This window comes from Topomyia yanbarensis, chromosome 2 (assembly GCF_030247195.1).
Source record: "Topomyia yanbarensis strain Yona2022 chromosome 2, ASM3024719v1, whole genome shotgun sequence".
NCBI lineage: Eukaryota > Metazoa > Arthropoda > Insecta > Diptera > Culicidae > Topomyia > Topomyia yanbarensis.
This window is the reverse complement of record NC_080671.1, coordinates 237,210,549-237,237,615: the sequence shown is the minus strand read 5'-3', so window position 1 is coordinate 237,237,615 and position 27,067 is coordinate 237,210,549. Positions and strand designations below refer to the sequence as shown.

Below are 27,067 nucleotides of genomic sequence, written 5' to 3'. Positions count from 1 at the left end.
AACAATCAGCCAGCAGGTATGCAATTATTTGGCAATGCTATAAAAGCTTTTGCTGCAGGAAGCTTTTTGCTCCAAAGCAAAAAGCGCCCTAATGTATGCTTTAATTTTCTCGTATTCTATTTTTAGACGTGCACGCTAAAATCATTGATATTATACAATAAGTAATATAAGCTATGTTGGGGTCAGTTATGCTATCTCAAGTTGTTATGATCGTGTTATATTGCTATCAACATTTGTTATAAATGTGATATTCGCAGACAATTTTTTGTTAGAATTTTTGTTATTTTAACACCTAACGGTTTCTACTTTATAACAAAATTTGATAGGAAATTTTTCGTAACAAAATATCAGCATGAGTTATAATTGTGTTATTTCGTTCTGGTCGGGTGTAGATAGAAAAATGAAATACAAAATTCATTTAATCGAAATAATGTTTGGCTTATTTCAATGGATTATTACTATATTGAACAATAAATAGGCGACAAAGAGTAACCCACAAACAACAAGTCATAACTTTTAAAGTATTCAAAATAGATATTTGAAGTCTTTAGTAAAGTTATTCGCAAAAGTAAGAGCTACAAATTTGCTGAAGACATCATTTCGATATAATCACTTCCAAGAAAATTTGTAAAAATATCTCACTCATAGGGGGATTAATCAGCAAAAACACAATACCAAAAGAAAGGGCATATTACCTCCATTATATTCTCCGAAGATACTATTGACCTAAAATAAACCGTTTTGGCGTTAATAATAGATTACATGTTTTTGGTCATATTTCTGGCAATGGGAAATGATAAAAATCTTTCGACCGCATTTAATGTTAAATATCTCTTTTGATAATAGTCCGATTTCAACAATCTATAGCTTGTTTGAAAGGTATTCGTTAAAGCTGTCTAAAAACGTATAAATTGGTAATCTATATTATCAATTTCGGCAGATAATTTAAAAAAAACTGCAAAAAACGCAATTTTTACGCATTCAAACATTCATATCTTGGAAATTAAACATCAGAATCAAAAACAAATTAAAAGCGTTCATACTGTTTTTTAGTTCTTTCATTTAAAATTGGTTTGGATAAGATCGGTTCAGCCATTGCTGAGAAACACGAATGAGAATTTGTCCGTTACACACACACACACACATTGTCCCAAATCGTCGAGCTGAGTCGATTGGTATATAAGACTCGGCCCTCCGGGTCTCTGAAAAAATCTTGAAAGTTTGAGCGTATTCTATACATTTCTTTTATAAGAAATGTAAAACTGGAAAAAACGCCATTTTTACACATTCAAATATTCATATCTTGGAAACTAAACATCAGAATCAAAAACAAATTAATAGCGTTCTTACTGTTTTTTAGTTCTTTCGTTTAAAATTGGTTTGGATAAGAATTTGTCCGTTACATACACACACAAACACACACACACAGACATTGTCCAAAATTGTCGAGCTGAGTCGATTGGTATATAAGACTCGGCCCTCCGGACCTCGGAAAAAATCTTGAAAGTTTCAGCGAATTCATTTATACATTTCTTTTATACGAAATGTAAAAACGAAGAAAAGGATGTATTATACATTTCCTTTGTTTGAAATTATACCTGCGAAAATTGCGATCCAACGCGTGGGGTACATTTTTACCCCAGTGTAACATTCTAAGGTGGAAAACGCAAGTGCAACGTTCTAGGGTTAATTTTCTAGGGTACAACCACCGAAAATGTTGGAATTCTTGACTTCTTCTAACAGATTAATTAGATGACATAATACGTTCTCAATGCTAGACTGTCTTCCGGTTATACATTCAAACGAAGTGTTTTGATTTTGCCTATGTTAGACTGCTAAAGCTAATTTTTATTTTTTTTGTTTTCCAGAATGAAGATGAGCTGTATGCTGCATTGATGATGGCGTCAATCGCTACCCTATAGAAAATTTAACATTCAATAAAATTCCCAGTCGACCAACAAAATCGGGTGCTTCGAGGTTGACAAATTAGTATAAGTTGAGTTTCATTGTTCGTCAACATTTTAATTGCCAGATTTACACTGAATAAATCTGGTTCCAGCTTTAAACTAGCAACAATCGACCCATTTCACTGGTTGAAGTAGTCCGATTTCAACATATTTCATCGGTCATATTTATTCGGTTGTCGCGTCTGTAGAGACCCATCGCATAAGCCCATAAGAGTCGATGCAACAATTGGTTGCGTAATCGGCCGATTGTGTCGATGGAAGCCGATTTAGTCGATGGGAAGATCGGGAGGATTTTATATGGGTACTAACGATTTCTTAGAATTGACACTGGAAGGCCGATTTGTCAAAGTAAAACCCACAGTTCAAAACGCAGCAAAAAGCTGAATAAAATACAAAATGCAATTTATGTAAAGATAGCGGACTCACAACTCCCGAACTACAATGTCAAACATATCGTATACGGAAATTAAAAAAAAATGTATTTGACTTTAATTAACATGTCTGTTGTACTGAATACTTTCTTCGTTGGATTGCCCCATTCCCTTTTCTTCTTTCTATGTATGTTTTCGGTACATGTTTTGTTTGATTTTATTTTTAATATTGATCACGTTTTTAAAAATCTCGTGCAAGTGTCACACAGTACTGTTAATGCTTGAAACATTGTACAGACGTGATTCGCTGATTGGGCTACAGCCTCTGTCCAACTAACGAATTTGATTCGCCAGCTGGAGCGACTGACAAATGCCAAAAACTGATAAAAGGGGATGCTAGTAATTTAAATACATCTGTTCACATCTTTAATCGTGGCCAGTTTTATTGCCACGATAAATTTAACATAAGATTTTGACATTCAGATGCTTTTTAGATGGACAATGATCGAACTAGCGGAGATCCAATTAAAAATTGGAACATTTAAAAATGTCCAACCAGCGAATCAACTGTAGTTGATTATTCTAGAAGCGGAAACCACATTATTCATTAAGTAGCCTTTTTAAAACTCATTTGACGTTTCCGCAGTTGTTGCTGCTAGTTTAATTTGTACAATTTAAGGGAGGAGGAGGGGGGGTAATGGTTCCAGCGCAAAAAAATCAGTTTTTTTGTCAAATAATTTTTGAATCTTTTTGTGGAACGTCTATGGAAAAACACGATTTGCGGTGTTATCTGCCATTCAAAAACTACTTGACCGACTTATTTCAAATTTTGCATACACATTCTACGTAAAAAATACCCAACCCCTACGTTGAGTTTTTGGGATAATTTTTCAATTAAGGCTGCTGTTTACTCATAAAATGGCGAAATTTTTCATGAAAAACAGCGATTCTGCCATTTTATTAGTAAAAAACTCTTAATTTAAAAATTATCCCAAAAGCTCAACGTAGGAGTTATTTTTATATAGAATGTGTATGCAAAATTGAATGGCAGATAACACCGCAAATCGTGTTTTTCAAGAGACGTTTCACAAAAAGCTTTATCACCAAGTCGCTTGTAGATATTTTTGCATGAAAAAATGCCAGAATGTTATTAAAATGATGTAGTATAATGTACAAAAGTTTCGATCAATTCGCTTCACCCATCTAAAAAAATTGACAAAAACACTGATTTTTTTAACGGTGAAACCTTTACCCCCTCCCCCCATTCATTTATTGATATCCAACAAAAATTATTATTCTAATGATTTAATCTTCCAGGTACATATTTCAATTGCATTATGTTCATGGTAGCTTCATCTGTAGTTCTCACGGTGGTGGTATTGAATTATCATCACAGGACAGCAGACAGCCATGAAATGCCTTCATGGGTATTTAAAAAAAAACTAAAATATGACTGCAATGAAACCACATCTTTTTTATAGATTAAGGCAGTTTTCCTTCAGTGGCTCCCGTGGATTTTACGAATGGGACGACCTGGTAAAAAAATTACTAGGAAAACCATTCTTTTAGCTAATCGAATGAAAGAACTCGAATTAAAAGAAAGGTCATCGAAATCTCTCTTGGCGAATGTACTAGATATTGAGGATGACTTTCGGCATACGACTAGCGGAATCACTGGTTCGACTACTGCAATTAGTTCATCTGGGTAATTATAGAAATACCGATTTTATGCGACATCATCAATCACTGATCTCATCAACAGGTTTTCAAGACCAATCACTGTAGAAGAGCACCATACTATGTCTGGGTGTTCACATAAGGATTTACATTGCATTCTGAAGGAGTTGCAATTCATAACGAATCGAATGAGGAAAGCAGACGATGAGGCAGAATTGATCAGTGATTGGAAATTCGCTGCAATGGTTGTTGATAGGTATGGTTTTTATTGTTAGTGTATACTTCTGCTATCAAGCTTATTCTGTAGCTTTTTTTATTAAGAGAAACATCACAAAAAACACTTAAATATCTTAGTCTGCACTTTATTTATGTTAAAGTAGAAAGTAAATTCTAGAAAATGGAGTTTTTAATTTGTCTGTAGTAAGTCAGTATTGGTCTTATGAGCCTTTGAATTTTTGGTATATTGGCCTAACCAAATAAGCAAAATGTAAGGGTTGTATATAGAACACGATCACGGTGACATTGAAAATGCAGCTATTTTCAAGAGCGTCCAATATAATTCGCGAATGAATTTTAACCTATTACAACTATCGACTAATGTTCCTACTTATTTAATTTTAATCTCTCACAAGTATCTACTCGTGTTTTAGCTAATTGTCTTACTTCCATATGGTACAATTTGCTGTCCACCCTCCCCACTAAAACAGAATTTATTGGAGGTTATTTAACAGTAACAAAATTCTATAGCTCCAATTCCACTTTGAAACTCCTATAGAAAATACTACGCTGCTGAACATGCCCTAAGGAATTCGATCGATATAAAATAATAATGAACACCTATGATAAAAACCAATCAGTGCCTTTACTTGGTCAGATGGCATTACTTTTGGGTTTACTACCAAGAATCGCTATTGATTATCTCGTAACTCTTTGAAAACGAATTGGAAGTAAAACTGCTCCAACATATTTCAGTCTCCTCGCCCAGCAAAATATCCAGTCAAGCTTTGTCTTTCTGCTGGCGCAATTCCAGTTGAGTCAACCCGTGCTTTAGAAATATCTATAGAAGCACATCAGAAGCCTAAGTGATAAAAAATCTGTTTTAATCCACCTAGTGGTGCAACTGTGCTTTTCTCATTTGTCTAAACTACGATTCCATGGCTAATTATGTTCAATACAAGGGTGGAAAGGTATATTACATATTCAGTACGATTTGCACATACATACAATGGATCGACAGCCACGATCTCGAGACTTGAAACACTTAAAAATCGCTTAAAACAAGCGGCGGATCAAGAAGAAGGATCCGAGGGGTCCGGACCCTGCCGAAAAATTTCAACTTGTTAAGAAAATTTAAGCTAATTTCAATTTTGAAGTAGTTTTAAACTCGAAATCATTTTAAACAACTCTTTACTGCATACCCCTACCTAGGCCTTTATAAGTCAAAAAAATGCCGGGATTAGGTTGACGTTTTTTAGAGTGATTGCATAATCTTTCTATATGAGAAATGCAAAAATGTGCCAAAATCCAAAAAAGTCAATTTTTGACTAAAATTTGTTTTTGAGTTTCCATCAAATCTCGACGTTTCAATCATTTTAAAGACATTTAGCATCAACAATACAAATTCGATTTTGAAATTTCCCTTTACTCCCTCCTTTGAGCATTTTTTAGTTGAGTTTATATGGGAATTTGCTGTGTGGCCGCACTCTTCAACCCGTAACTCCGGAACCGAAAGTCCAATCAATAAAAATTCACTAGCAGCCGATGGAAAGGTTGTACCTTTCCTTTGAGACTAAGCTTGTGCAAGTCGGTCAAGCCATTTTCCGATCTCGACGAACTGAGTCGAATGGCACTAGACACTCGGCCCTCCGGGCCGGGATTAGATGAACGATTTTCAGAATGATGGCATAACCTTTTTATATGAGAAGGGCAAAAATGTGCCAAAGTCCAAGAAAGTAAATTTTCGCCAATTTTGTTTTGTTCGAGTTTACATCATATCTCGACGTTTCATGCATTTTAAAGAATGTTTCAGTTGAGTTTATGTGGGAATTTGCTGTGTGGCCGCACTCTTCAACCCGTAATTCCGGAACCGGAAGTCCAATCAATAAAAAAATCAATAGCAGCTGATGGAAAGGTTGTACCTTTCATTTGAGACTAAGTTTGTGCAAATCAGTCCAGCTGTCTTTCACAAATTGAGTTGACATTTTTTTCAAAACACACATACGCACACACACATACAGACAGACATTTTACGATCTTGACGAACTGAGTCGAATGGTATAACACACTCGGCCCTCCGGGCCAGGATTAGGTTGGCGATATTCAGAATGATTGCATAACCTTTCTATATGAGAAAGGCAAAAATATGCCAAAGTCCAAAAAAGTCAATTCTAGCCAAAAAAAATTTTCGAGTTTCATCAAATTTCGACGTTTCATGCATTTTAGAGACATTTGGCATCAAAAATACAAATTCGATTTTGAAATTTCCCTTTACTCCCCCTTTGAGAATCCTTCAGTTGAGTTTATTTGTGAATTTGCTGTGTGGCCGCACTCTTAAACCCGTAACTCCGGAACCGGAGACCCAATCATTAAAAATTTCAATAGCAGTCGATGGGAAGTTTGTACCTTTAATTTGAGACTAAGTTTGTGCAAATCGGTCCAGTCATCTTTGAGAAACAGAGGTGACATTTTTTTCCATATACATAGATACACACATATACACACATACATACACACACGTACATACACACACAGACATTTTCCGATCTCGGCGAACATCCGGCAGATTTCCCATCCAAGAAGTGGTAGAACGCTCATATGAGGGTTTCATAATAGCCAAAATCAACGGCATCTTCGTGTGTAGCTGCTACGCTCCTCCAAGGTGGACAGTAGAGCAGGTCAGTCTAATACTGGAGCAGTTGATCGGTCGGAAGCCGGTAGTCATTGGTGGTGCCTTCAACGCCTGGGCTTTAGAATGGGTTAGTAGAGTAACCATCATAAGAGGGTATATCGTACAGGAAGCTCTAGCGAAGTTAGACGTACGATTCTTCAATGAAGATTCTGTTAGCACATTTCGGAGAGACGGGAGGGAGTCTATCATCGACGTCACATTCTGTAGTCCCTCATTGACGGCGAACATGGATTGGAGACTATGCGAAACGTATACGCATAGTGACCACCAGGCGATTCGCTACCGTATCGGTCAACGGTACCCCGCGGCAGTACGGAGAAGGATGACCGGCGAACGAAAGTGGAAGACGAAAGCCTTCAACAAAGACTTCTTCGTTGAGGCACTTCGGTCGAACGGTGGGACCGAGAACGTGGATGCGACTTACCTAACAAGAAGGCTTGTGACACCACAATGCCGCGAAAATTGGAACCACGCAACAAACGGCGTCCAGCTTACTGGTGGAACAAGACGCTTAGTACGTTACGCGCTGCTTGTCTCAGAGCCAGAAGGCGGGCTCAAAGAGCAATGTCGGAACCAGATAGAGAAGAGCGTAAGGCAGCGTTTCCGGAAGCTAGGGCTGCTTTAAAACGGGAGATCATACTTAGCAAGTCAGATTGCCACACGGAGCTATGCCGAGAAGTAAACGCCAATCTCTGGGGTGATGCATACCGAGTCGTGATGGCGAAAATGAAGGGCCCGACGACGCCAGCCGAAATGTGTCCGAGCAAGCTGAAGATAATCATCGAGGGTCTTTTTCCGAAGCACGATCCAACTATGTGGCCACCGACACCGTAAGGCGAAGAAGAAGGAACAAGCACGGATCGGCAAGTGACTAACGACGAGCTAGCAGAAGCATCGAAGCGCCTAAAATCAAAGAAAGTTCGTATGGAATACCAAACGTGGTACTGAAAGCTGCGATCCTGGTATATCCGGACATGTTCAGGATAGTGCTGCAGAAGTGCCTAAATAAAGGTAACTTCCATGAAATATGGAAGGTCCAGAAGCTGGTGTTGCTGTAAAAGCCGGGGAAGCCACCTGGCGATCCGGCCTCGTACAGGGCCATATGCCTGCTGGATACACTCGGAAAACTCCTGGAAGGGATCATTCTTAACAGGTTGACGAAATCCACAGGAGGTGAGCGCGGACTGTCCAAGATGCAGTTCGGTTTCCGCAAAGGAGCATCGACAGTGGATGCAATTCAGACAGTGCTAGAGAGTGCTGAGAAGTCATCTAAACAGAAGCGAAGAGGAGATCGATACTGCGCTGTGGTCACGATAGATAGGAAGAACGCGTTCAACAGTGCCAGCTGGGAAGTCATCGCTGCAGTGCTGCATAGAATGAGGGTTCCCGACTATCTAGGCCAGACCTGAAGAGCTACTTTCAGAGCAGAGTGCTGCTGTACGAGACGAGCGAAGGGCAGAAGTCAATGCGAGTCACAGCGGGCGTTTCTCAGGGCTCCATTCTCGGTTCAACTCTTTAGAACGCGATGTACGATGGGGTCTTAACACTGCAGCTGCCTAGGAAAGTGAAAATCGTGGGTTTCGTGAACGATGTGTCACTAACGGTGATGGGTGAGACAATTGAATAAGTGGAGGTGTCGGTGACGGAGACAATAGACGCGATCGAGACCTGGATGAACGGGGTCAAACTGCAAATAGCTCACCACAAGACGGAGGTGTTGTTGGTCAGTAACTGCAAAGCGGTTCAACGGATGCAGATCGACGTCTGAGGGTACGTGGTTGCATCGAAGCGAGCATTGAAGCAATTAAGAGTTATAATCGACGACCGGTTGAGCTTCAACAACCACGTTGACTACGCCTGTGAAAGTCGGCGAAAGCAACGAACGCAATAGCGAGAATCATGCCAAACGTCGGCGGCCCGAGAAGCAGCACGAGACATCTGCTATCTACTGGTTCGTCATCGATATGGTGTTCCTGCCTGGAGTGCTGCGCTGAAAACCAAGCGGAACCGTGAAAAGCTAAACAGGACATTTCGGCTGATAGCCGTACGAGTCACGAATGCCTACAGAACAATGTCGTCGGAGGCAGTATGCGTTATCGCCGGGATGATCCCCATCTGCATCACCCTGGCGGAGGACGTGGACTGCTATCAGCAGAGAAATGCACGTAACGCTAGGAGACTAAGTCACAACTCACATCCAGCTTTCCGACGGCCATGCAGAAATTGCCAGTCTGTGTGTATGGTGGAGAATAGGATGTGTGTCGAGGAGTGGCGCTGTAACCCTGTGGAAGAAACGAACTAGTAAGTGTTTGAATTAGAGTGGGTGCGATGAACATAAAAATTCCTCCTCGAAGTAATGCCGTAAGGTAGTGCCGGGGATGAATCAAAAGGGGGCAAGAGCAGTGGTTTTTAGCGTGGTCGGGTGATGGCAGTCCAAACCTGTCCTCTGAGACATTAGGGTTTTTGTACATTTGCCTTGTCTCAAGGTTTTCTTGGAAATTTCTTTACTGCTGTAAAAAAACAAACACATGCACTTTCCGAACTGAGTCGAATAGCATAAGGCACTCGGCCTTCCGGGCCGGGATTACATTGGCGGTTTTCAGAGTGATTGCATAACCTTTCTACATGAGAAAGGCAAAAATGTGCCAAAGTCCAAAAAAGTCAATATTCGCCAAAATTTATTTTTTCGAGTTTACATCAAATCTCGACGTTTCATGCATTTTAAAGACATTTGGCATCAAAAATACAAATTCGATGTACATAACAGTTTTTGCAACCGGCCGAGACGGTTGTGCCTCCAGGTGGAAGGTTTTGTTCTCGAGAGAGCGACGGAGTGCGAGACGCTGTATGCGTTTTTGTGGGAGAGAGAGACCAGTTTGTTAAGTGTGAGTCGACAGTTGATACGTCGGAGGCGTGGTCAACGGCATCCTCGACAAGTGGTGTTTTAACAGCAAACCGCGGGTAAACGAATTTGCCTACCGCGGTGGCAGAAATCGACAGTGATCGTGCCTGTACACACAGAAAAAATATATTGTATTGGTGTCGTCAGGCAATTCTAATCGACGAGAGGGGAAGCGTCACAGGTAGACCCATTTGCTGTATTTGTCTACTGCAGAATTGATACGACGAATAAGGAAAACAAGTGGCACCGAAAAGTGCCGCATCGACAGTGGGATTTTCGCAACAAGCCACACAGGTGGAAACGGAGAGAGAGCGCTTGTGGTGGTGATACCGACGAGCAGCTTAACAGGAGATAGTTTTGAAGTGTTGCAGGTAGGCCTATTTCTCTACTGAAGAAGCAACGCGACGAAGAAGGACAGCAAGTGTCACATTGTCAAACAACGGGCACCGAGTTTACAACGTAACACATGAGGTGTGTTCTACCGGTGTCTTCGTCACCTAAGAGATAGCAGATAACAGGTATATTTTTCAGTCCTTTTTGTGATAGTTTTTCTTGCTAGGTAAAATGGATGACGAGATGGGAGAACGAGTAACAGACCCTCCCCCTAAGCCTTCTGCTGAAAATGTAAACCCGATTAGAATTAAAATTTACCCAGAGTCGTCAACCATGGATTGTATTTATTAGGCGTAAAGTAAAGGCGCTAAATATCATTCAAATTTCGAAAGATTTGACTTCGCGATTCTCGGATGTAAAAGAGATCGTCAAAGTTAATAAAGATGAAATACGCATTATCGTTGGTAGTCTCAAACAAGCCAATGCAATTGCTTCTTGCGAGCTTTTTACGCGTAAATATAGAGCGTATATTCCTTCAAAGGAAATTGAAATTGATGGGTCATCACAGAATCGAGTTTGACTGTTGATGACATAATTAAGCAAAGGGTTGGTCGTTTCAAAGACACCATACTGAAAGACGTAAAGATACTTGAATGCAAGCAATTGCATTCAGTAGCACACGAAGGAGATAAAAAAGTTTATCGACTGTCTGACTCGCTTCGAGTGACTTTCGCTGGGTCTGCGCTGCCCAACTATGTCATTATCGATAAAATTCGTCTCCCTGTTCGCTTTTTTATCCCTCGTGTAATGAATTGCCTTAATTGTAAACAGCTTGGCCACACAGCCACTTACTGTTCTAATAAGGCACGGTGTGGCAAATGTGGGGGTTCTCATCAAGAGGATACATGCAATGAAAATTCAGAAAAATGTTTAATGTGCGGAGAAAACTCGCACGAGCTCCCTGCATGCCCCATTTATAAATTGCGCGAGGATAAAATTAAACGATCCTTGAAGGAGAGGTCTAAGCGCTTCTATGCAGAAATGTTCAAAAATGCTACCCCTAAACCCATCTTCGTAGAAAACACTTACACATCTCTATTTTCGGAACAGTCTGACTCTGACGGAGCGTGCGAAGGTACATCATTTGTTTTACCCGGAAATTCCAGAAAAAGAACACAGTATTCTTTTCCCAAGCTGCCAAGAAAGGGCCTTAAATTTTTTCCACCAATAGATAAACTGCGCCCAAAACCGATAAATTCCGATTCAAAACCGAAATTAATTCCGCCCGGTTTTGGGAACGTACAATCCAAACAGAACACCATTACTGGAAATAACAAAATTTCGACTTCCTCTGAGCCTCAGCCGGGGGTAGGATTATTGAAATTTTCTGAAATTGTTGATTGGATTTTTAAAGCATTCAATATTTCTGAACCACTAAAGAGTATACTTTCAGCTTTCCTCCCAACAATTAGAACATTTTTTAGAGCAGCTGATTGCTCAATGGCCCATCCTTGCAGCAATTATATCTTTCAATGGTTAATTCAACTCCTAAGGTGAAAGACTCCATCACTGTTTTACAGTGGAATTGAAGAAGTATCATACCAAAAATTGATTCCTTAAAAATTTTACTGCATAATTTAAAATGCGATGCTTTTGCTCTCTCTCTCTCTCTCTCTCTCTCTCTCTCTCTCTCTCTCTCTCTCTCTATATATATATATATATATATATATATATATATATATATATATATATATATATATATATATATATATATATATATATATATATATATATATATATATATATATATATATATATATATATATATATATATATATATATATATATATATATATATATATATATATATATATATATATATATATATATATATATATATATATATATATATATATATATATATATATATATATATATATATATATATATATATATATATATATATATATATATATATATATATATATATATATATATATATATATATATATATATATATATATATATATATATATATATATATATATATATATATATATATATATATATATATATATATATATATATATATATATATATATATATATATATATATATATATATACCTCCCAAAGTTCAAGTTGGACAACTTCAAATTTTTGAGGTAGTGGAATCCATGGCTGCTCCGCGTCTGATACTGGGAGACTTCAACTCGCACGGAGTATTGTGGGGTTCCCTCTACAATGATAATCGATCCTCTTTGATATACAATGTTTGTGACGAATTTAATATGACAGTTTTAAATACTGGCGAAACAACACGCATCCCCAGACCTCCTGCACGTCCAAGTGCATTAGATCTATCTCTGTGCTCGACATCACTTCGGTTAGATTGCACGTGGAAGGTTGTACCTGATCCTCATGGTAGCGATCATTTGACAATCGTTGTTTCAATTAACAGCGAATTAGGCCTTACGAATTCAATCAATGTACCTTATGACTTAACACGAAATATTGATTGGAAAACATATGAAACATTAATTTCCACTTCTGTTGCTTCGACTGTTGCTCTGAAGAAGTACTCCAAGTTTGGGGGCTACGTGCTGCGACAACATTACGTTCATATTAACCAAGTCTATAAAACGACATCGAAGCGTTGCCATGCGGATTACTTGCGAAACGTGCAACGTAAGTTGAAGTCCGAACCTAAAACATTCTGGAAGCATGTAAACGAGCAAAGAAAGGAATCCGGGTTGCCTTCAACGATGAGCTATGGAGGACGTATGAGCTCTAGTTTACAGGAGATCTGCCAACTATTCTCTGAAAAGTTCGCGAGTGTTTTCTCCAACGAGAAACTGACACCGACCCAGGCTTCACGCGCGGCTCTCAATGAACCTCAATCATACCAGTCTTTGAACTCTTTCAATATCGACAATAATATGGTACAACTGGCGATTGGCAAAATGATGGCTTCAACCTCGACAGGCCCAGATGGTATACCAACTATTATTCTAAAAAAATGCTCTGCCGGTCTAATTGAACCTCTTTGTCATCTGTTTCAATTGTCGCTAACAACCGGAGTATTTCCCGAACTCTGGAAATCCTCCTTCATGTTTCCAGTTCACAAAAAAGGTGATAAAAAGGTAGTTGACAACTACCGTGGTATTACAACGCTAAGCGCAGTTCCTAAACTGTTTGAAATGGCTGTGTTGGAACCCATCTCCAGCTACTGTAAACAGTATATCTCCGAGACTCAGCATGGATTTATGTCGAAACGTTCAACATCTACGAATATTCTGTCGTTCACGACATATGTGACAGATGTCATGTCGGACGGCCTTCAAACTGACGTTATCTACACGGACCTTTCAGCTGCTTTTGACAAGATTAATCACGCTATTGCAGTGGCAAAGTTGGATAGACTTGGCTTTGGTACTAATATTCTCCGTTGGATGCAATCGTATCTCAGTGATCGTCGTCTAGCAGTCAAGATAGGTGATTGTGTATCCGAAGAGTTCTTCGCTTCATCTGGTATTCCGCAAGGCAGCCACCTCGGTCCATTGATATTTCAACGACGTCAACTTTTGTTTAGAAGGACCACTGTTGTCTTTCGCCGACGACCTCAAGTTATACCATAGAATCCGGAATACTGATGATGCAGCTTTCCTTCAACGCCAACTGGTAACCTTTGCGCAATGGTGCGAGATCAACCGAATGACCCTAAACCCCAAGAAATGTACGGTCATTACGTTCTCGAGGAAAAAAACGCCAATTCGATTCGATTACTGTCTAGCTGAATCCACAATTGACAGAGCGAATTGTGTCAAAGATCTCGGAATTTTTCTCGATGAACAACTGACGTTTAAACAGCATATCAGCTATATTGTCGCAAAGGCATCACGCTGTTTCGGGTTCATAATGAGAACATCTAAGCACTTTTCAGATATTTACTGCTTGAAATCTCTCTACTGCTCACTCGTTCGATCAACTCTGGAATATTGTTCAGTTGTGTGGAATCCTCATTATCTCAACCGTGTCCATCAAATTGAGACAGTACAGCGCAGATTTGTTCGGTTTGCCCTTCGTCGATTGCCTTGGAGCAACCCTCACCAGCTGCCAAGTGATGAAAGCCGGGGTTTGCTTATTGGACTCGATACATTGCAAGTGCGGCGGGATCTATTCCGTGTTATGACGATTTCGGATATTTTGCAAGATCGAATTGACTGTCCCGAGCTTCTCAGTGCGATAAACATGAACGTTCGCCCTCGCGCTCTTCGCAATAATTTATTCCTCCGATTACCTCTTCGTCGGACTAACTATGGAGTAAACGGTGCCATCATTGGTTTGCAGCGGACCTTCAACAGAGTGTCATATGAGTTCGATCTTCACATTCCACGTAGCAGATTTCAATTTGACTTTTTAAATAGATTAAGACCACACCACACCACCACATTAGGACCACACTGTGTCTGCTGATATTAATTATAAATAAATAAATAAATAAATATATATAAACTCAACTGAAAAATTCTCGAAAGTCCAATTTGTTTTTTTTTTTCATACGTTTATTTGACACGGTATTTGCAAAAGCTTTTTACGCCAGTTTCTTTTTTCACATAGCACATTACAAAAATCCTTAAGACTAATTTTAACTATACTAGTAATGTGTCTAAAACTAACACTGAAATCACTTTATTGTTTGCTTTTTTCCTTACATTGTTGTATTTCATAATGATCTAGTATTTTCGGGTGTATTTATTTACTTTTTTTCTGTTAATGTCTAAATTTAAAAACTGAATATTCTAGGACACTTTAATTGGTGAATGATTAGCCTTGAATGAGAGTATGAGGAGATGAATTTAATTAAATTTTGGCAGACGCTGTTTTTAGAAAATGATAGATAAGTTCCAGGATGCCTGTAACAGGAACATGGATTGTTCTTCCTCGGACTTGTAAAGAATCTACTAATTGTGATCTGGCTTCACGATATTCAGTGCAGGACCAAACAACATGCTCAATGTCATGGTAACCCTCTCCACAAGCACAATGATTACCCTCAGCGAGCTCAATACGACGGAGGTGCGCATCGAAAGTATAGTGATTGGACATGAGCCTAGACATCACATGGATGAAGTCCCGACTTATATCCAATCCTTTGAACCATGCCTGGGATTAGGGATAATTGAGTGTAGCCATCGTCCCATATCTCCATTGTCCCAAGATGCTTGCCAACTAGCAAGTGTCCTCTGTCGAGAAGCGCTATAAAATTCATTGTAAGCGATGGGTCTTTCATATATTTCACCATCTAGTGCACCAATCTTGGCTAAATTATCGGCTTTCTCATTGCCCGCAATAGAGCAATGGGCGGGGAGCCACACTAGGGTAAATTTATAACATTTTCTCAGAAATTCTCGTATCTTCCCCAAAAAGAATGGATCGTGATTATCAATCCTCTTTGAGCGTAGAGCTGCAATTGTGCTGAGACTATCACTATAGTGACTATAGTGAACTGCTGCTAGTTCCGCTATATAAACAGAGGTGGGTTCTGCAAGTTTGAGAGATTTGAAAAATTATTGTTGAAAATACCGAAACTGATTCGTGACCCATCAGTGTAAAACATTTTAAGGCAGTCTATGTGTTGATATTTACTTGTGAATATTTTAGGGATCTCCCGCGAGCGTAGATGATACGGAATTCCACGAATCTCTGCTTGCATGGACGTGTCGAAGAATAAAGTGGATTCAGGAGTATCTAGTATATTGACGTATGTGGGAACATAACTAGTAGGCGTTATTTCTTGTGACATGTGATTGAAATACACTGCCATGAATCTGGTTTGGGGTTGAAGCTCGACAAGTCTTTCAAAATTTTCAATTACCAGTGGGTTCATAACCTCACATCGAATAAGTAAACAAGAGGAGAGATCCCAGAATCGGTCTTTTAAAGGAAGAACTCCCGCTAGTACTTCAAGACTCATCGTATGGGTCGACTGCATGCAACCTAAGGCGATTCGTAAATAACGATACTGTATCCGTTCCAGTTTAATAATGTGAGTGTTCGCAGCTGAACGGAAACAGATGCACCCATATTCCATTACTGAAAGTATTGTTGTTTCATACAATCTTATCATGTCACTTGGATGAGAACCCCACCATGATCCAGATCCGAATTCAATCAATGTTCCTTATGACTTAACACGAAATATTGATTGGAAAACATATGAAACATTAATTTCCACTTCTGTTGCTTCGACAGAAGAGCTACCCCCTACCGAAGAATATGAATTCCTAGCGGGTTTAATTATTTAAGCAGCAGAACAAGCCCAAAAGAAATGCAATCCTGGAATGACAATAAATAGACGGCCCCCTAATCCTTGGTGGGACAAAGAGTGCTCTGATGCATATGAAGCTAAACAAGTTGCCTACAAAGAAATTATGAAGCAAAAAGGGGGTATACGTGAGAACTTTGAAAATTATTTCATTTTGCAAAACAAATTTGACAGTATACGTCGTGCCAAAAAGTCTAGTTATTGGAGACACTTCGTTGATGGCTTGTCAAGGGAAACATCAATGAGTACTCTTTGGAACACAGCCAGAAGAATGAGGAATCGAAACGTGACTAATGAAAGCGAAGATTTTTCGAATCGTTGGATATTTAATTTTGCCAAGAAAATTTGTCCAGATTCTGCTCCTGCGCAGAAAATCATTCGCGATGCTCCCACAAGTAACGATTTCATAGATTCGCCTTTGACAATGATGGAATTTTCAATTGCACTCCTCTCATGCAACAATAATGCTCCGGGACTAGACAGAATTAAATTCAACTTGGTGAAGAATCTGCCTGACCTAGCAAAAAGACGCTTGTTGAATTTATTCAACAAGTTTCTTGAGCAGAATATTGTCCCACGTGACTGGAGACAAGTGAGAGTTATCGCCATTCCAAAACCGGGAAAACTAGCCTCCGATCATAACTCGTATCGACCGACAGCATTGGGTTGAGGCGCACGGCTTGCTCTCAGATACCCAGTTTGGTTTTCGGAAAGGAAAGGGAACGAATGATTGCCTGGCGCTACTTTCGTCAGAAATCCAACTCGCTTACGCAAAAAAAGAGCAAATGTCGTCTGTGTTCTTAGACATAAAAGGAGCATTCGACTCAGTCTCCATTGATGTTCTCTCGGAGAAGCTACATCAATGTGGTCTTTCACCGATATTAAATAATTATTTATACAATTTATTGTCAGAAAAGCACATGCATTTTTCATATGACGATTTAGCGACACTCAGAATAAGTCACAGCGGCCTCCCACAAGGCTCTTGTCTAATCCCCCTTCTTTATAATTTTTACGTGAATGACATTGATAATTGTATTGTCAGCCCATGCACTCTAAGACAACTTGCAGATGATGGGGTGGTTTCTGCCACAGGACCAAAAGCTATAAATTTACAACAACCATTTCAAGATAGCTTGGATAATTTATCAATTTGGGCTTTAAAGCTGGGCATCGATTTCTCTACGGAGAAAACAGAGTTGGTCGTTTTCTCAAGGAAGCGTGATCCAGCTCAGCTTCAGTTGGTTGGTAGAACGATAGCCCAAGTCCTGACTTTTAAATACCTTGGAATTTGGTTCGGCACATGGGGAGGCCACATTAGGTATCTAATAACGAAATGCCAACAAAGGATAAATTTTCTGCGAACAATAACTGGATCATGGTGGGGTTCTCATCCAAGTGACATGATAAGATTGTATGAAACAACAATACTTTCAGTAATGGAATATGGGTGCATCTGTTTCCGTTCAGCTGCGAACACTCACATTATTAAACTGGAACGGATACAGTATCGTTATTTACGAATCGCCTTAGGTTGCATGCAGTCGACCCATACGATGAGTCTTGAAGTACTAGCAGGAGTTCTTCCTTTAAAAGACCGATTCTGGGATCTCTCCTCTTGTTTACTTATTCGATGTGAGGTTATGAACCCACTGGTAATTGAAAATTTTGAAAGACTTGTCGAGCTTCAACCCCAAACAAGATTCATGGCAGTGTATTTCAATCACATGTCACAAGAAATAACGCCTACTAGTTATGTTCCCACATACGTCAATATACCAGATACTCCTGAATCCACTTTATTCTTCGACACGTCCATGCAAGCAGAGATTCGTGGAATTCCGTATCATCTACGCTCGCGGGAGATCCCTAAAATATTCACAAGTAAATATCAACACATAGACTGCCTTAAAATGTTTTACACTGATGGGTCACGAATCAGTTTCGGTATTTTCAACAATAATTTTTCAAATCTCTCAAACTTGCAGAACCCACCTCTGTTTATATAGCGGAACTAGCAGCAGTTCACTATAGTCACTATAGTGATAGTCTCAGCACAATTGCAGCTCTACGCTCAAAGAGGATTGATAATCACGATCCATTCTTTTTGGGGAAGATACGAGAATTTCTGAGAAAATGTTATAAATTTACCGTAGTGTGGCTCCCCGCCCATTGCTCTATTGCGGGCAATGAGAAAGCTGATAATTTAGCCAAGATTGGTGCACTAGATGGTGAAATATATGAAAGACCCATCGCTTACAATGAATTTTATAGCGCTTCTCGACAGAGGACACTTGCTAGTTGGCAAGCATCTTGGGACAATGGAGATATGGGACGATGGCTACACTCAATTATCCCTAATCCCAGGCATGGTTCAAAGGATTGGATATAAGTCGGGACTTCATCCATGTGATGTCTAGCCTCATGTCCAATCACTATACTTTCGATGCGCACCTCCGTCGTATTGAGCTCGCTGAGGGTAATCATTGTGCTTGTGGAGAGGGTTACCATGACATTGAGCATGTTGTTTGGTCCTGCACTGAATATCGTGAAGCCAGATCACAATTAGTAGATTCTTTACAAGTCCGAGGAAGAACAATCCATGTTCCTGTTACAGACATCCTGGAACTTATCTATCATTTTCTAAAAACAGCGTCTGCCAAAATTTAATTAAATTCATCTCCTCATACTCTCATTCAAGGCTAATCATTCACCAATTAAAGTGTCCTAGAATATTCAGTTTTTAAATTTAGACAATAACAGAAAAAAGTAAATAAATACACCCGAAAATACTAGATCATTATGAAATACAACAATGTAAGGAAAAAAGCAAACAATAAAGTGATTTCAGTGTTAGTTTTAGACACATTACTAGTATAGTTAAAATTAGTCTTAAGGATTTTTGTAATGTGCTATGTGAAAAAAGAAACTGGCGTAAAAAGCTTTTGCAAATACCGTGTCAAATAAACGTATGAAAAAAAAAAACAAATTGGACTTTCGAGAATTTTTCAGTTGAGTTTATATATATTTATTTATTTATTTATTTATAATTAATATCAGCAGACACAGTGTGGTCCTAATGTGGTGGTGTGGTGTGGTCTTAATCTATTTAAAAAGTCAAATTGAAATCTGCTACGTGGAATGTGAAGATCGAACTCATATGACACTCTGTTGAAGGTCCGCTGCAAACCAATGATGGCACCGTTTACTCCATAGTTAGTCCGACGAAGAGGTAATCGGAGGAATAAATTATTGCGAAGAGCGCGAGGGCGAACGTTCATGTTTATCGCACTGAGAAGCTCGGGACAGTCAATTCGATCTTGCAAAATATCCGAAATCGTCATAACACGGAATAGATCCCGCCGCACTTGCAATGTATCGAGTCCAATAAGCAAACCCCGGCTTTCATCACTTGGCAGCTGGTGAGGGTTGCTCCAAGGCAATTGACGAAGGGCAAACCGAACAAATCTGCGCTGTACTGTCTCAATTTGATGGACACGGTTGAGATAATGAGGATTCCACACAACTGAACAATATTCCAGAGTTGATCGAACGAGTGAGCAGTAGAGAGATTTCAAGCAGTAAATATCTGAAAAGTGCTTAGATATTCTCATTATGAACCCGAAACAGCGTGATGCCTTTGCGACAATATAGCTGATATGCTGTTTAAACGTCAGTTGTTCATCGAGAAAAACTCCGAGATCTTTGACACAATTCGCTCTGTCAATTGTGGATTCAGCTAGACAGTAATCGAATCGAATTGGCGTTTTTTTCCTCGAGAACGTAATGACCGTACATTTCTTGGGGTTTAGGGTCATTCGGTTGATCTCGCACCATTGCGCAAAGGTTACCAGTTGGCGTTGAAGGAAAGCTGCATCATCAGTATTCCGGATTCTATGGTATAACTTGAGGTCGTCGGCGAAAGACAACAGTGGTCCTTCTAAACAAAAGTTGACGTCGTTGAAATATCAATGGACCGAGGTGGCTGCCTTGCGGAATACCAGATGAAGCGAAGAACTCTTCGGATACACAATCACCTATCTTGACTGCTAGACGACGATCACTGAGATACGATTGCATCCAACGGAGAATATTAGTACCAAAGCCAAGTCTATCCAACTTTGCCACTGCAATAGCGTGATTAATCTTGTCAAAAGCAGCTGAAAGGTCTGTGTAGATAACGTCAGTTTGAAGGCCGTCCGACATGACATCTGTCACATATGTCGTGAACGACAGAATATTCGTAGATGTTGAACGTTTCGACATAAATCCATGCTGAGTCTCGGAGATATACTGTTTACAGTAGCTGGAGATGGGTTCCAACACAGCCATTTCAAACAGTTTAGGAACTGCGCTTAGCGTTGTAATACCACGGTAGTTGTCAACTACCTTTTTATCACCTTTTTTGTGAACTGGAAACATGAAGGAGGATTTCCAGAGTTCGGGAAATACTCCGGTTGTTAGCGACAATTGAAACAGATGACAAAGAGGTTCAATTAGACCGGCAGAGCATTTTTTTAGAATAATAGTTGGTATACCATCTGGGCCTGTCGAGGTTGAAGCCATCATTTTGCCAATCGCCAGTTGTACCATATTATTGTCGATATTGAAAGAGTTCAAAGACTGGTATGATTGAGGTTCATTGAGAGCCGCGCGTGAAGCCTGGGTCGGTGTCAGTTTCTCGTTGGAGAAAACACTCGCGAACTTTTCAGAGAATAGTTGGCAGATCTCCTGTAAACTAGAGCTCATACGTCCTCCATAGCTCATCGTTGAAGGCAACCCGGATTCCTTTCTTTGCTCGTTTACATGCTTCCAGAATGTTTTAGGTTCGGACTTCAACTTACGTTGCACGTTTTGCAAGTAATCCGCATGGCAACGCTTCGATGTCGTTTTATAGACTTGGTTAATATGAACGTAATGTTGTCGCAGCACGTAGCCCCCAAACTTGGAGTACTTCTTCAGAGCGGCTCTTTTAGTCGCCTTTAACCGTCTCAGCTCGGCAGTGCGCCACGCTGGGTGCTTAGATTGAAGGCCACTTCTTTTGGGTACATAGCGATCGATAGCATAGCTCATAACATTGGAGAAGGTCTGCACTGCAACGTTGACATCATCATTGTCGAGAATTTCAGTCCAGTGGATATTCGACAGGAAGTCGATAATGCTATTATAGTCGGCTTTTCTAAAATTCTAGCTGACGGTGTCAGAATCATTGCAGTCATGCTAACCGTCTTTACCAGGGGGAACGGTGCTGCGATAACTTTTGGCGCGTAGTCAGATTTGCTCGAAAAACAGAGATCAAGGATTCTGTTGATCTCGTTCACCACATTTTTCGTTTGGCGCTGCAGATTTAGACTGTAGCAGTCAAGCAAACTGGTGATACCATCATGAAAAGATGACAGTTCGGGATCAGCGAACATAAATCCGTCAGAAGCAGAGCTCCATTTTAATCCGGAGAAATTGAAATCACCAACAATCAGGATCTCATCAACCGGGCTTGCTTGGGCGGAAATCCGTTCCAGTGACTTAGTATGTGAATCAATCAATATCGAATCGCGAGTGCGGTCCGGTGAAAGATAAACCACGCAAAGAAAAAGTGCGTAGCCAGCCAGTTTGGTTCGCACCCACACCTGCTCGACACAGACCCCCAAAGTATCGTCAATCAGTTGCGCTTTCAATCGACGATGGATAGCCACAAGTACCCCGCCGCCGATAGCCTTGAGACTGTTGCGTGAGCTGCGATCAGTACGGAATATATCGTAGTTGGCACCAAATGCTTGCACTGACAGAGTGCTATCGCTAAGCCACGTCTCTGTGAGGGCGATTATGTCGAAGCATTCATCCGAACTTGCTACCAAATAATCGTCGATTACTGAATTCATACCACCGGCATTCTGGTAATATATTTGTAGATTTGAATGCCACAATTGATTGCCGTTGGTATCGATTTGGAAGACCCTTTCACCACTCCTGCACACAGGACCGGGACGACTGGTGAACGCTGGCTGCAATGGCTCGACTCTGGCAGGGGGATCTAGGGCTTCCATAGTGCTAGCTGCAGTGCGTCCCAGGGTGCGATGAGTCATACCAGCATAGCATAGAGTGCTTAGTCCTTCTGTGATCGTTTTAGAGCCGAAGAGACGTGCTCGTTACGATGGGATCCAAATTTTGTTTTTGACATTGAAGATTCACAGCGGCGGTAGAGTTGTGTTCATCAGCAGACTGTAAGTGAAATTTACATTTAGGGCGTGCAGCATCTTGTATTGCTTCGAAAGGACATATACCATTCTTGGCTTTACCTGACACAGAAGAAGTCGCCGATTCGCCAGGTAGACCTAAATCACTCGCCGGGATACAAGAATTTGGACAGATGAGTTTATCCGGAACAGCTTGGCGCTACTGTCCACCACTAGATGGATTCTTCTCCGCCGCAATCCTGATGATAGGTCGTTGGATTTTTGAATTGGTCACAAATTCACGGAAGTAGATGTTCTCCTGCCAAGAGTCTTTAAACAGAGCCTTATCCCTGTATGATTTGCTAACGCCAACTTTAAAAGTAATGAAGCTCAAAGATGAGAGATCCTTGTCCTTAGGAACTAGACGAACTATTCTCGGTTGTAGATTCTCCCCCAGACAATTTTTCACAAGGGTACTGGGAATTTACTGTGTGGCCGCACTATTCAACACGTAACTCCGGAACCGGAAGTCCAATCAAATTCAATAGCAGTCGATGAGAAGGTTGTACCTTTCTAACTAACTAACTAAGCTTGTGCAAATCGGTCCAGCCATCTTTGAGAAACAGAGGTGACATTTTGTTCCACATACACCCATACACACATTCGCACACACACATACATACACACGTGCCAAACCCCTTCGCTTGGGCAGTGGAGTGGGGCAGCCGCTGTACAAATAGCAGGGGTCAAGCGCTAATGGAAGCGCTTGCGAAACTCGATACTGTGCTAGCTAATGATGGCTCCGCTAGTACATTCCGTAGGGGTGGATTGATTTGACCTTTGCCAGCCCGAGTCTAGCTCCAGGCATGGAATGGAGGGTAGACGAAGGCTACACCCATAGCGATCATTTAGCAATCCGCTTTAAGATCAACTATGGTGTGCAGCATCCGAGGGCGGGAGATCCCTGTCAGGTACGCGGGTGGAAGTCCAATCACTTCGACAGCGAAGCTTTCACCGCGGCCCTGGGACTGGAGGCCAACACCGACAGTCTAAGCGGGGATGCGCTGGTAGCTGTTCTATCACGCGCGTGCGACGCCACTATGCCGAGAAAAACTCTGCCAAGAAACGGTAGATGCCCGGTATACTGGTGGAGTGCCGAGATTGCAGCTCTACGGTCAGCCTGTCTCAGAGCTAGACGTAGGATGCAAAGAGCTCGCACCGAGGATGCAAGAGAGAACCGCCGTGAAGTGTTTCGAGCTGCGAAATTGGCCCTTAACAAGGCTATTAAGAGCAGCAAGAGAGCGTGTTTCGACAACCTGTGTGAGAGTGCCAACGCGAATCCGTGGGGTGACGCCTACCGGATTGTGATGGCCAAGATCAAAGGGGGCTCCTCACCCCCAGAACGGTCTCCGGACCGGTTGACAACGATTATCGAAGTACTCTTCCCGTCTCGAGCCACAAGCCCCTGGCCACCTGCACTACGAGACAGTGCGGGCACGGTCGAAATGGTGGCTCCAGTGACGAATGAAGAACTACTCGCAGTGGCTAAATCCCTAGCAATGAACAAAGCTCCAGGGCCGGATGGAGTTCCAAACAACGCTCTCAAGGCAGCGATCATAGCGAACCCGAACATGTTCAGGCTAGCTATGCAGAGATGCCTTGACGAGTGCCGTTTCCCCGATAGATGGAAAAGGCAGAAACTGGTGCTGTTGCCGAAGCCCGGGATGCCGCCAGGCGACCCATCGGCGTACAGACCAAGCTGTCTGAAAGAAACGACTGGCAAACTGCTTGAGAGGATCATCCTCAACAGGCTCACCCCGTACGCGGAAGGTACGGACGGTCTGTCAAGCAACCAGTTTGGCTTTCGGAAGGGTAAGTCCACAGTGGACGCTCTCAACTCAGTGATAAATACTGCCGAGATAGCGATCCAACGAAAAAGGCGAGGTATTCGATACTGTGCGTTAGTGACACTTGACGTGAAGAACGCATTGAACAGCGCAAGCTGGGATGCCATCGCGCTCTCGTTACACCGGCTTAGCCTACCGGTGGGTCTGTACCGGATCCTGGAAAGTTACTTCCAAAACCGCGTACTGCTATACGAGACCGATGCCGGTCAGAAAAGGGTTCCGATTACCGCCGGAGTCCCGCAGGGCTCGATCCTAGGCCCGGTGCTATGAAACCTCATGGTTCTGAGACTGAAGCTCCCTCCTGGGGTCAAGATCGTCGGCTTTGCCGACGACGTAACCTTGGAGGTCAACGGGGAGTCAATTCCTGAGGTAGAACTAACCGCAGAACACGCGATTAGCACGGTGGAGGAATGGATGAGCGCGAGAGGCCTGGAGCTCGCTCATCATAAGACGGAGGTAGTTATCGTCAACAACCGCAAGTCGGCACAACATGCAGTTATCCATGTGGGAGAAGTCGCGATCACTACACAGCGAAGTCTGAAGTCTCTCGGAGTCATTATAGACGACAAGCTGACCTTCGGCAGCCATGTCGACTATACGTGCAAGAGAGCGTCGACTGCTGTTGCGGCACTATCGAGAATGATGTCCAACAGCTCAAAGGTGTGCGCCAGTAGACGTAGGTTACTGGCAGGCGTTGCCGTATCTATCCTCAGGTACGGCGGCCCGTCATGGTCAAGAGCACTGAGGGTAACCAGTTACCTACAGAAACTGGAGAGCACCTACCGCGTGATGTGCCTCAGGGTGATATCTGCCTACCGCACGGTATCACACGATGCATCCTGCGTGATAGCGAGCATGATGCCAGTCGGGCTGGTCATTCGGGAAGATGAGGAGTGCTTTGAGCTACGTGGAAATAGGGGAGCCCGCGAGCGCACCAGGGCGACCTCGGTCGCCAGATGGCAGCGTGAGTGGGACAACTCCTCGAAAGGTAGGTGGACTCACCGGCTGATACCTAGCATATCGAGCTGGGTGGAAAGACCCCATGGGGAAGTTCACTTCCACCTGACACAATTCCTGTCAGGCCATGGCTGTTTCCGTCAGTACCTCCACAGGTTCGGGCACGCGGAGGTCCCAGTCTGCCCGGACTGCCCAGGTGTAGATGAAACTGCCGAACACATACTGTTCGTATGTCATCGGTTCGACGTCGAAAGAAGAGCAATGCTTGACGTCTGTGGCTGGGACACAACCCCTGATACCCTTATTCAGCGGATGTGTCAATCGGTGGAGAAGTGGAACGCAGTCTCGGCTGCTACCATCCAGATTGCCAGTAGGCTACAGGTAATCTGGCGAACCGAGCAACAGACGACGGGCACGGCTAACTAGTGATTGGTTAGCTGGAGCGAAAAAGGCCAAGCGCAAAATAAGAGAGTGAATGGTCTGTCCATGCCGAGGTAGGTTGGCGCAGCGAATGGCAACCGCGTAAGGGGTAAACCCAGCCACCCCGAAGCAAGACAGAAGAGTGAGTGTATAGGCGTATAAGTGGACTGCCTCATGCCAAGACGGGAGGGTCGTAGCGTAGTATGTTGGAACTAAGCTATCGATGCCTCATGGCGTGGCAGAGGAGTGAAAGGGTGAGCATCCAAGTCAGTCTCACACTGCATGTTAAGGGTGAGCATAAAAGTCAGCCTCACAGGTTGGTAGAGGCTAGCACAAAAGTCAGCCTAGCAAGGAATGAAAAAGGTGAGCACAAAAGTCAGCCTCGCATGGTATGTCAGAAGTGGGGCCTAAGAAAAATGTCCCACATGGGATGCCAGAGGGAGTGACAAAGGTACAATAGAGTGGCACGATTGAGAGTGAATCAGGTGATAGGGTGAGCACCCAAGTCAGCCTCACATGGATGGGTAGGGCGAGCACAAAAGTAAGCCTAGCAAGGAATGAGTAAGGTGAGCACACAAGTCAGCCTCGCATGGAACGTAAAAGGTGAGCACAAAAGTCAGCCTCATGTGCGAGTGTTTTGAGAGTGAATCAAAGTGCGATTGAGAGAGCACCCAAGTAAGCCTCATACAGGATGTATGAACGCGTGAGTGAGAGTGAATGAGTACATTTAGTACAGCCATCCCCCCAGAAGTAATACCGAGAGGTAGTTCCTAGGAGGAATGATGGCGGAGCCCAATGGAGTTTAGTCGGTATTAATGGCTGGTCACCATTCGAGTCCCACACGCCCCCAGTGCACCCCGTGCGGTAGATTGGACCCAACCAATAGCACGTGTACTGGGCTAGGACATAAAGGTCTTCTCCATTGTAAAAAAAAAAAAAAAAAGAGGTGGTTTGGCGAGGTCTCCCCCCCCGTGGGGAGAGTAGTGGAGCGATGAGTGCTGCATCCGAAAGTACCAGTGACCCCCCAGCAGCGGTAGGTAATAACCCTACCAATGCATCGGAGGGGCCAATAGCTGCGATGCGCAAAGTAGCGAAGCAACTCGATTCTATAATCGACTTCGCTAG

The 27,067-nt window shown here is 42.0% G+C and overlaps 1 protein-coding gene across 16 annotated transcripts in view; it reads left to right on the top strand.

Moving 5' to 3' along the window:
* The window catches only part of LOC131678358 (neuronal acetylcholine receptor subunit alpha-7), a 1,795,942-nt gene that overhangs the window by 1,399,381 nt on the left and 369,494 nt on the right, over nucleotides 1-27,067 (top strand). For 14 of the 16 annotated variants that reach the window (XR_009303634.1, XM_058958445.1, XM_058958443.1 and 11 more), the window contains 3 exons: nucleotides 3,656-3,765; nucleotides 3,820-4,043; nucleotides 4,101-4,271. Coding sequence is in view for 14 of the 16 variants with exons in the window: in XM_058958445.1 (XP_058814428.1) it covers nucleotides 3,656-3,765; nucleotides 3,820-4,043; nucleotides 4,101-4,271 (505 nt within the window). In the remaining 2 variants the exon portion in view is untranslated. Of the gene's footprint in view, nucleotides 1-1,868; nucleotides 3,209-3,655; nucleotides 3,766-3,819; nucleotides 4,044-4,100; nucleotides 4,272-27,067 lie in introns of those variants that run through there. The other 2 variants (XR_009303635.1, XM_058958447.1) reach the window with 2 other exon arrangements.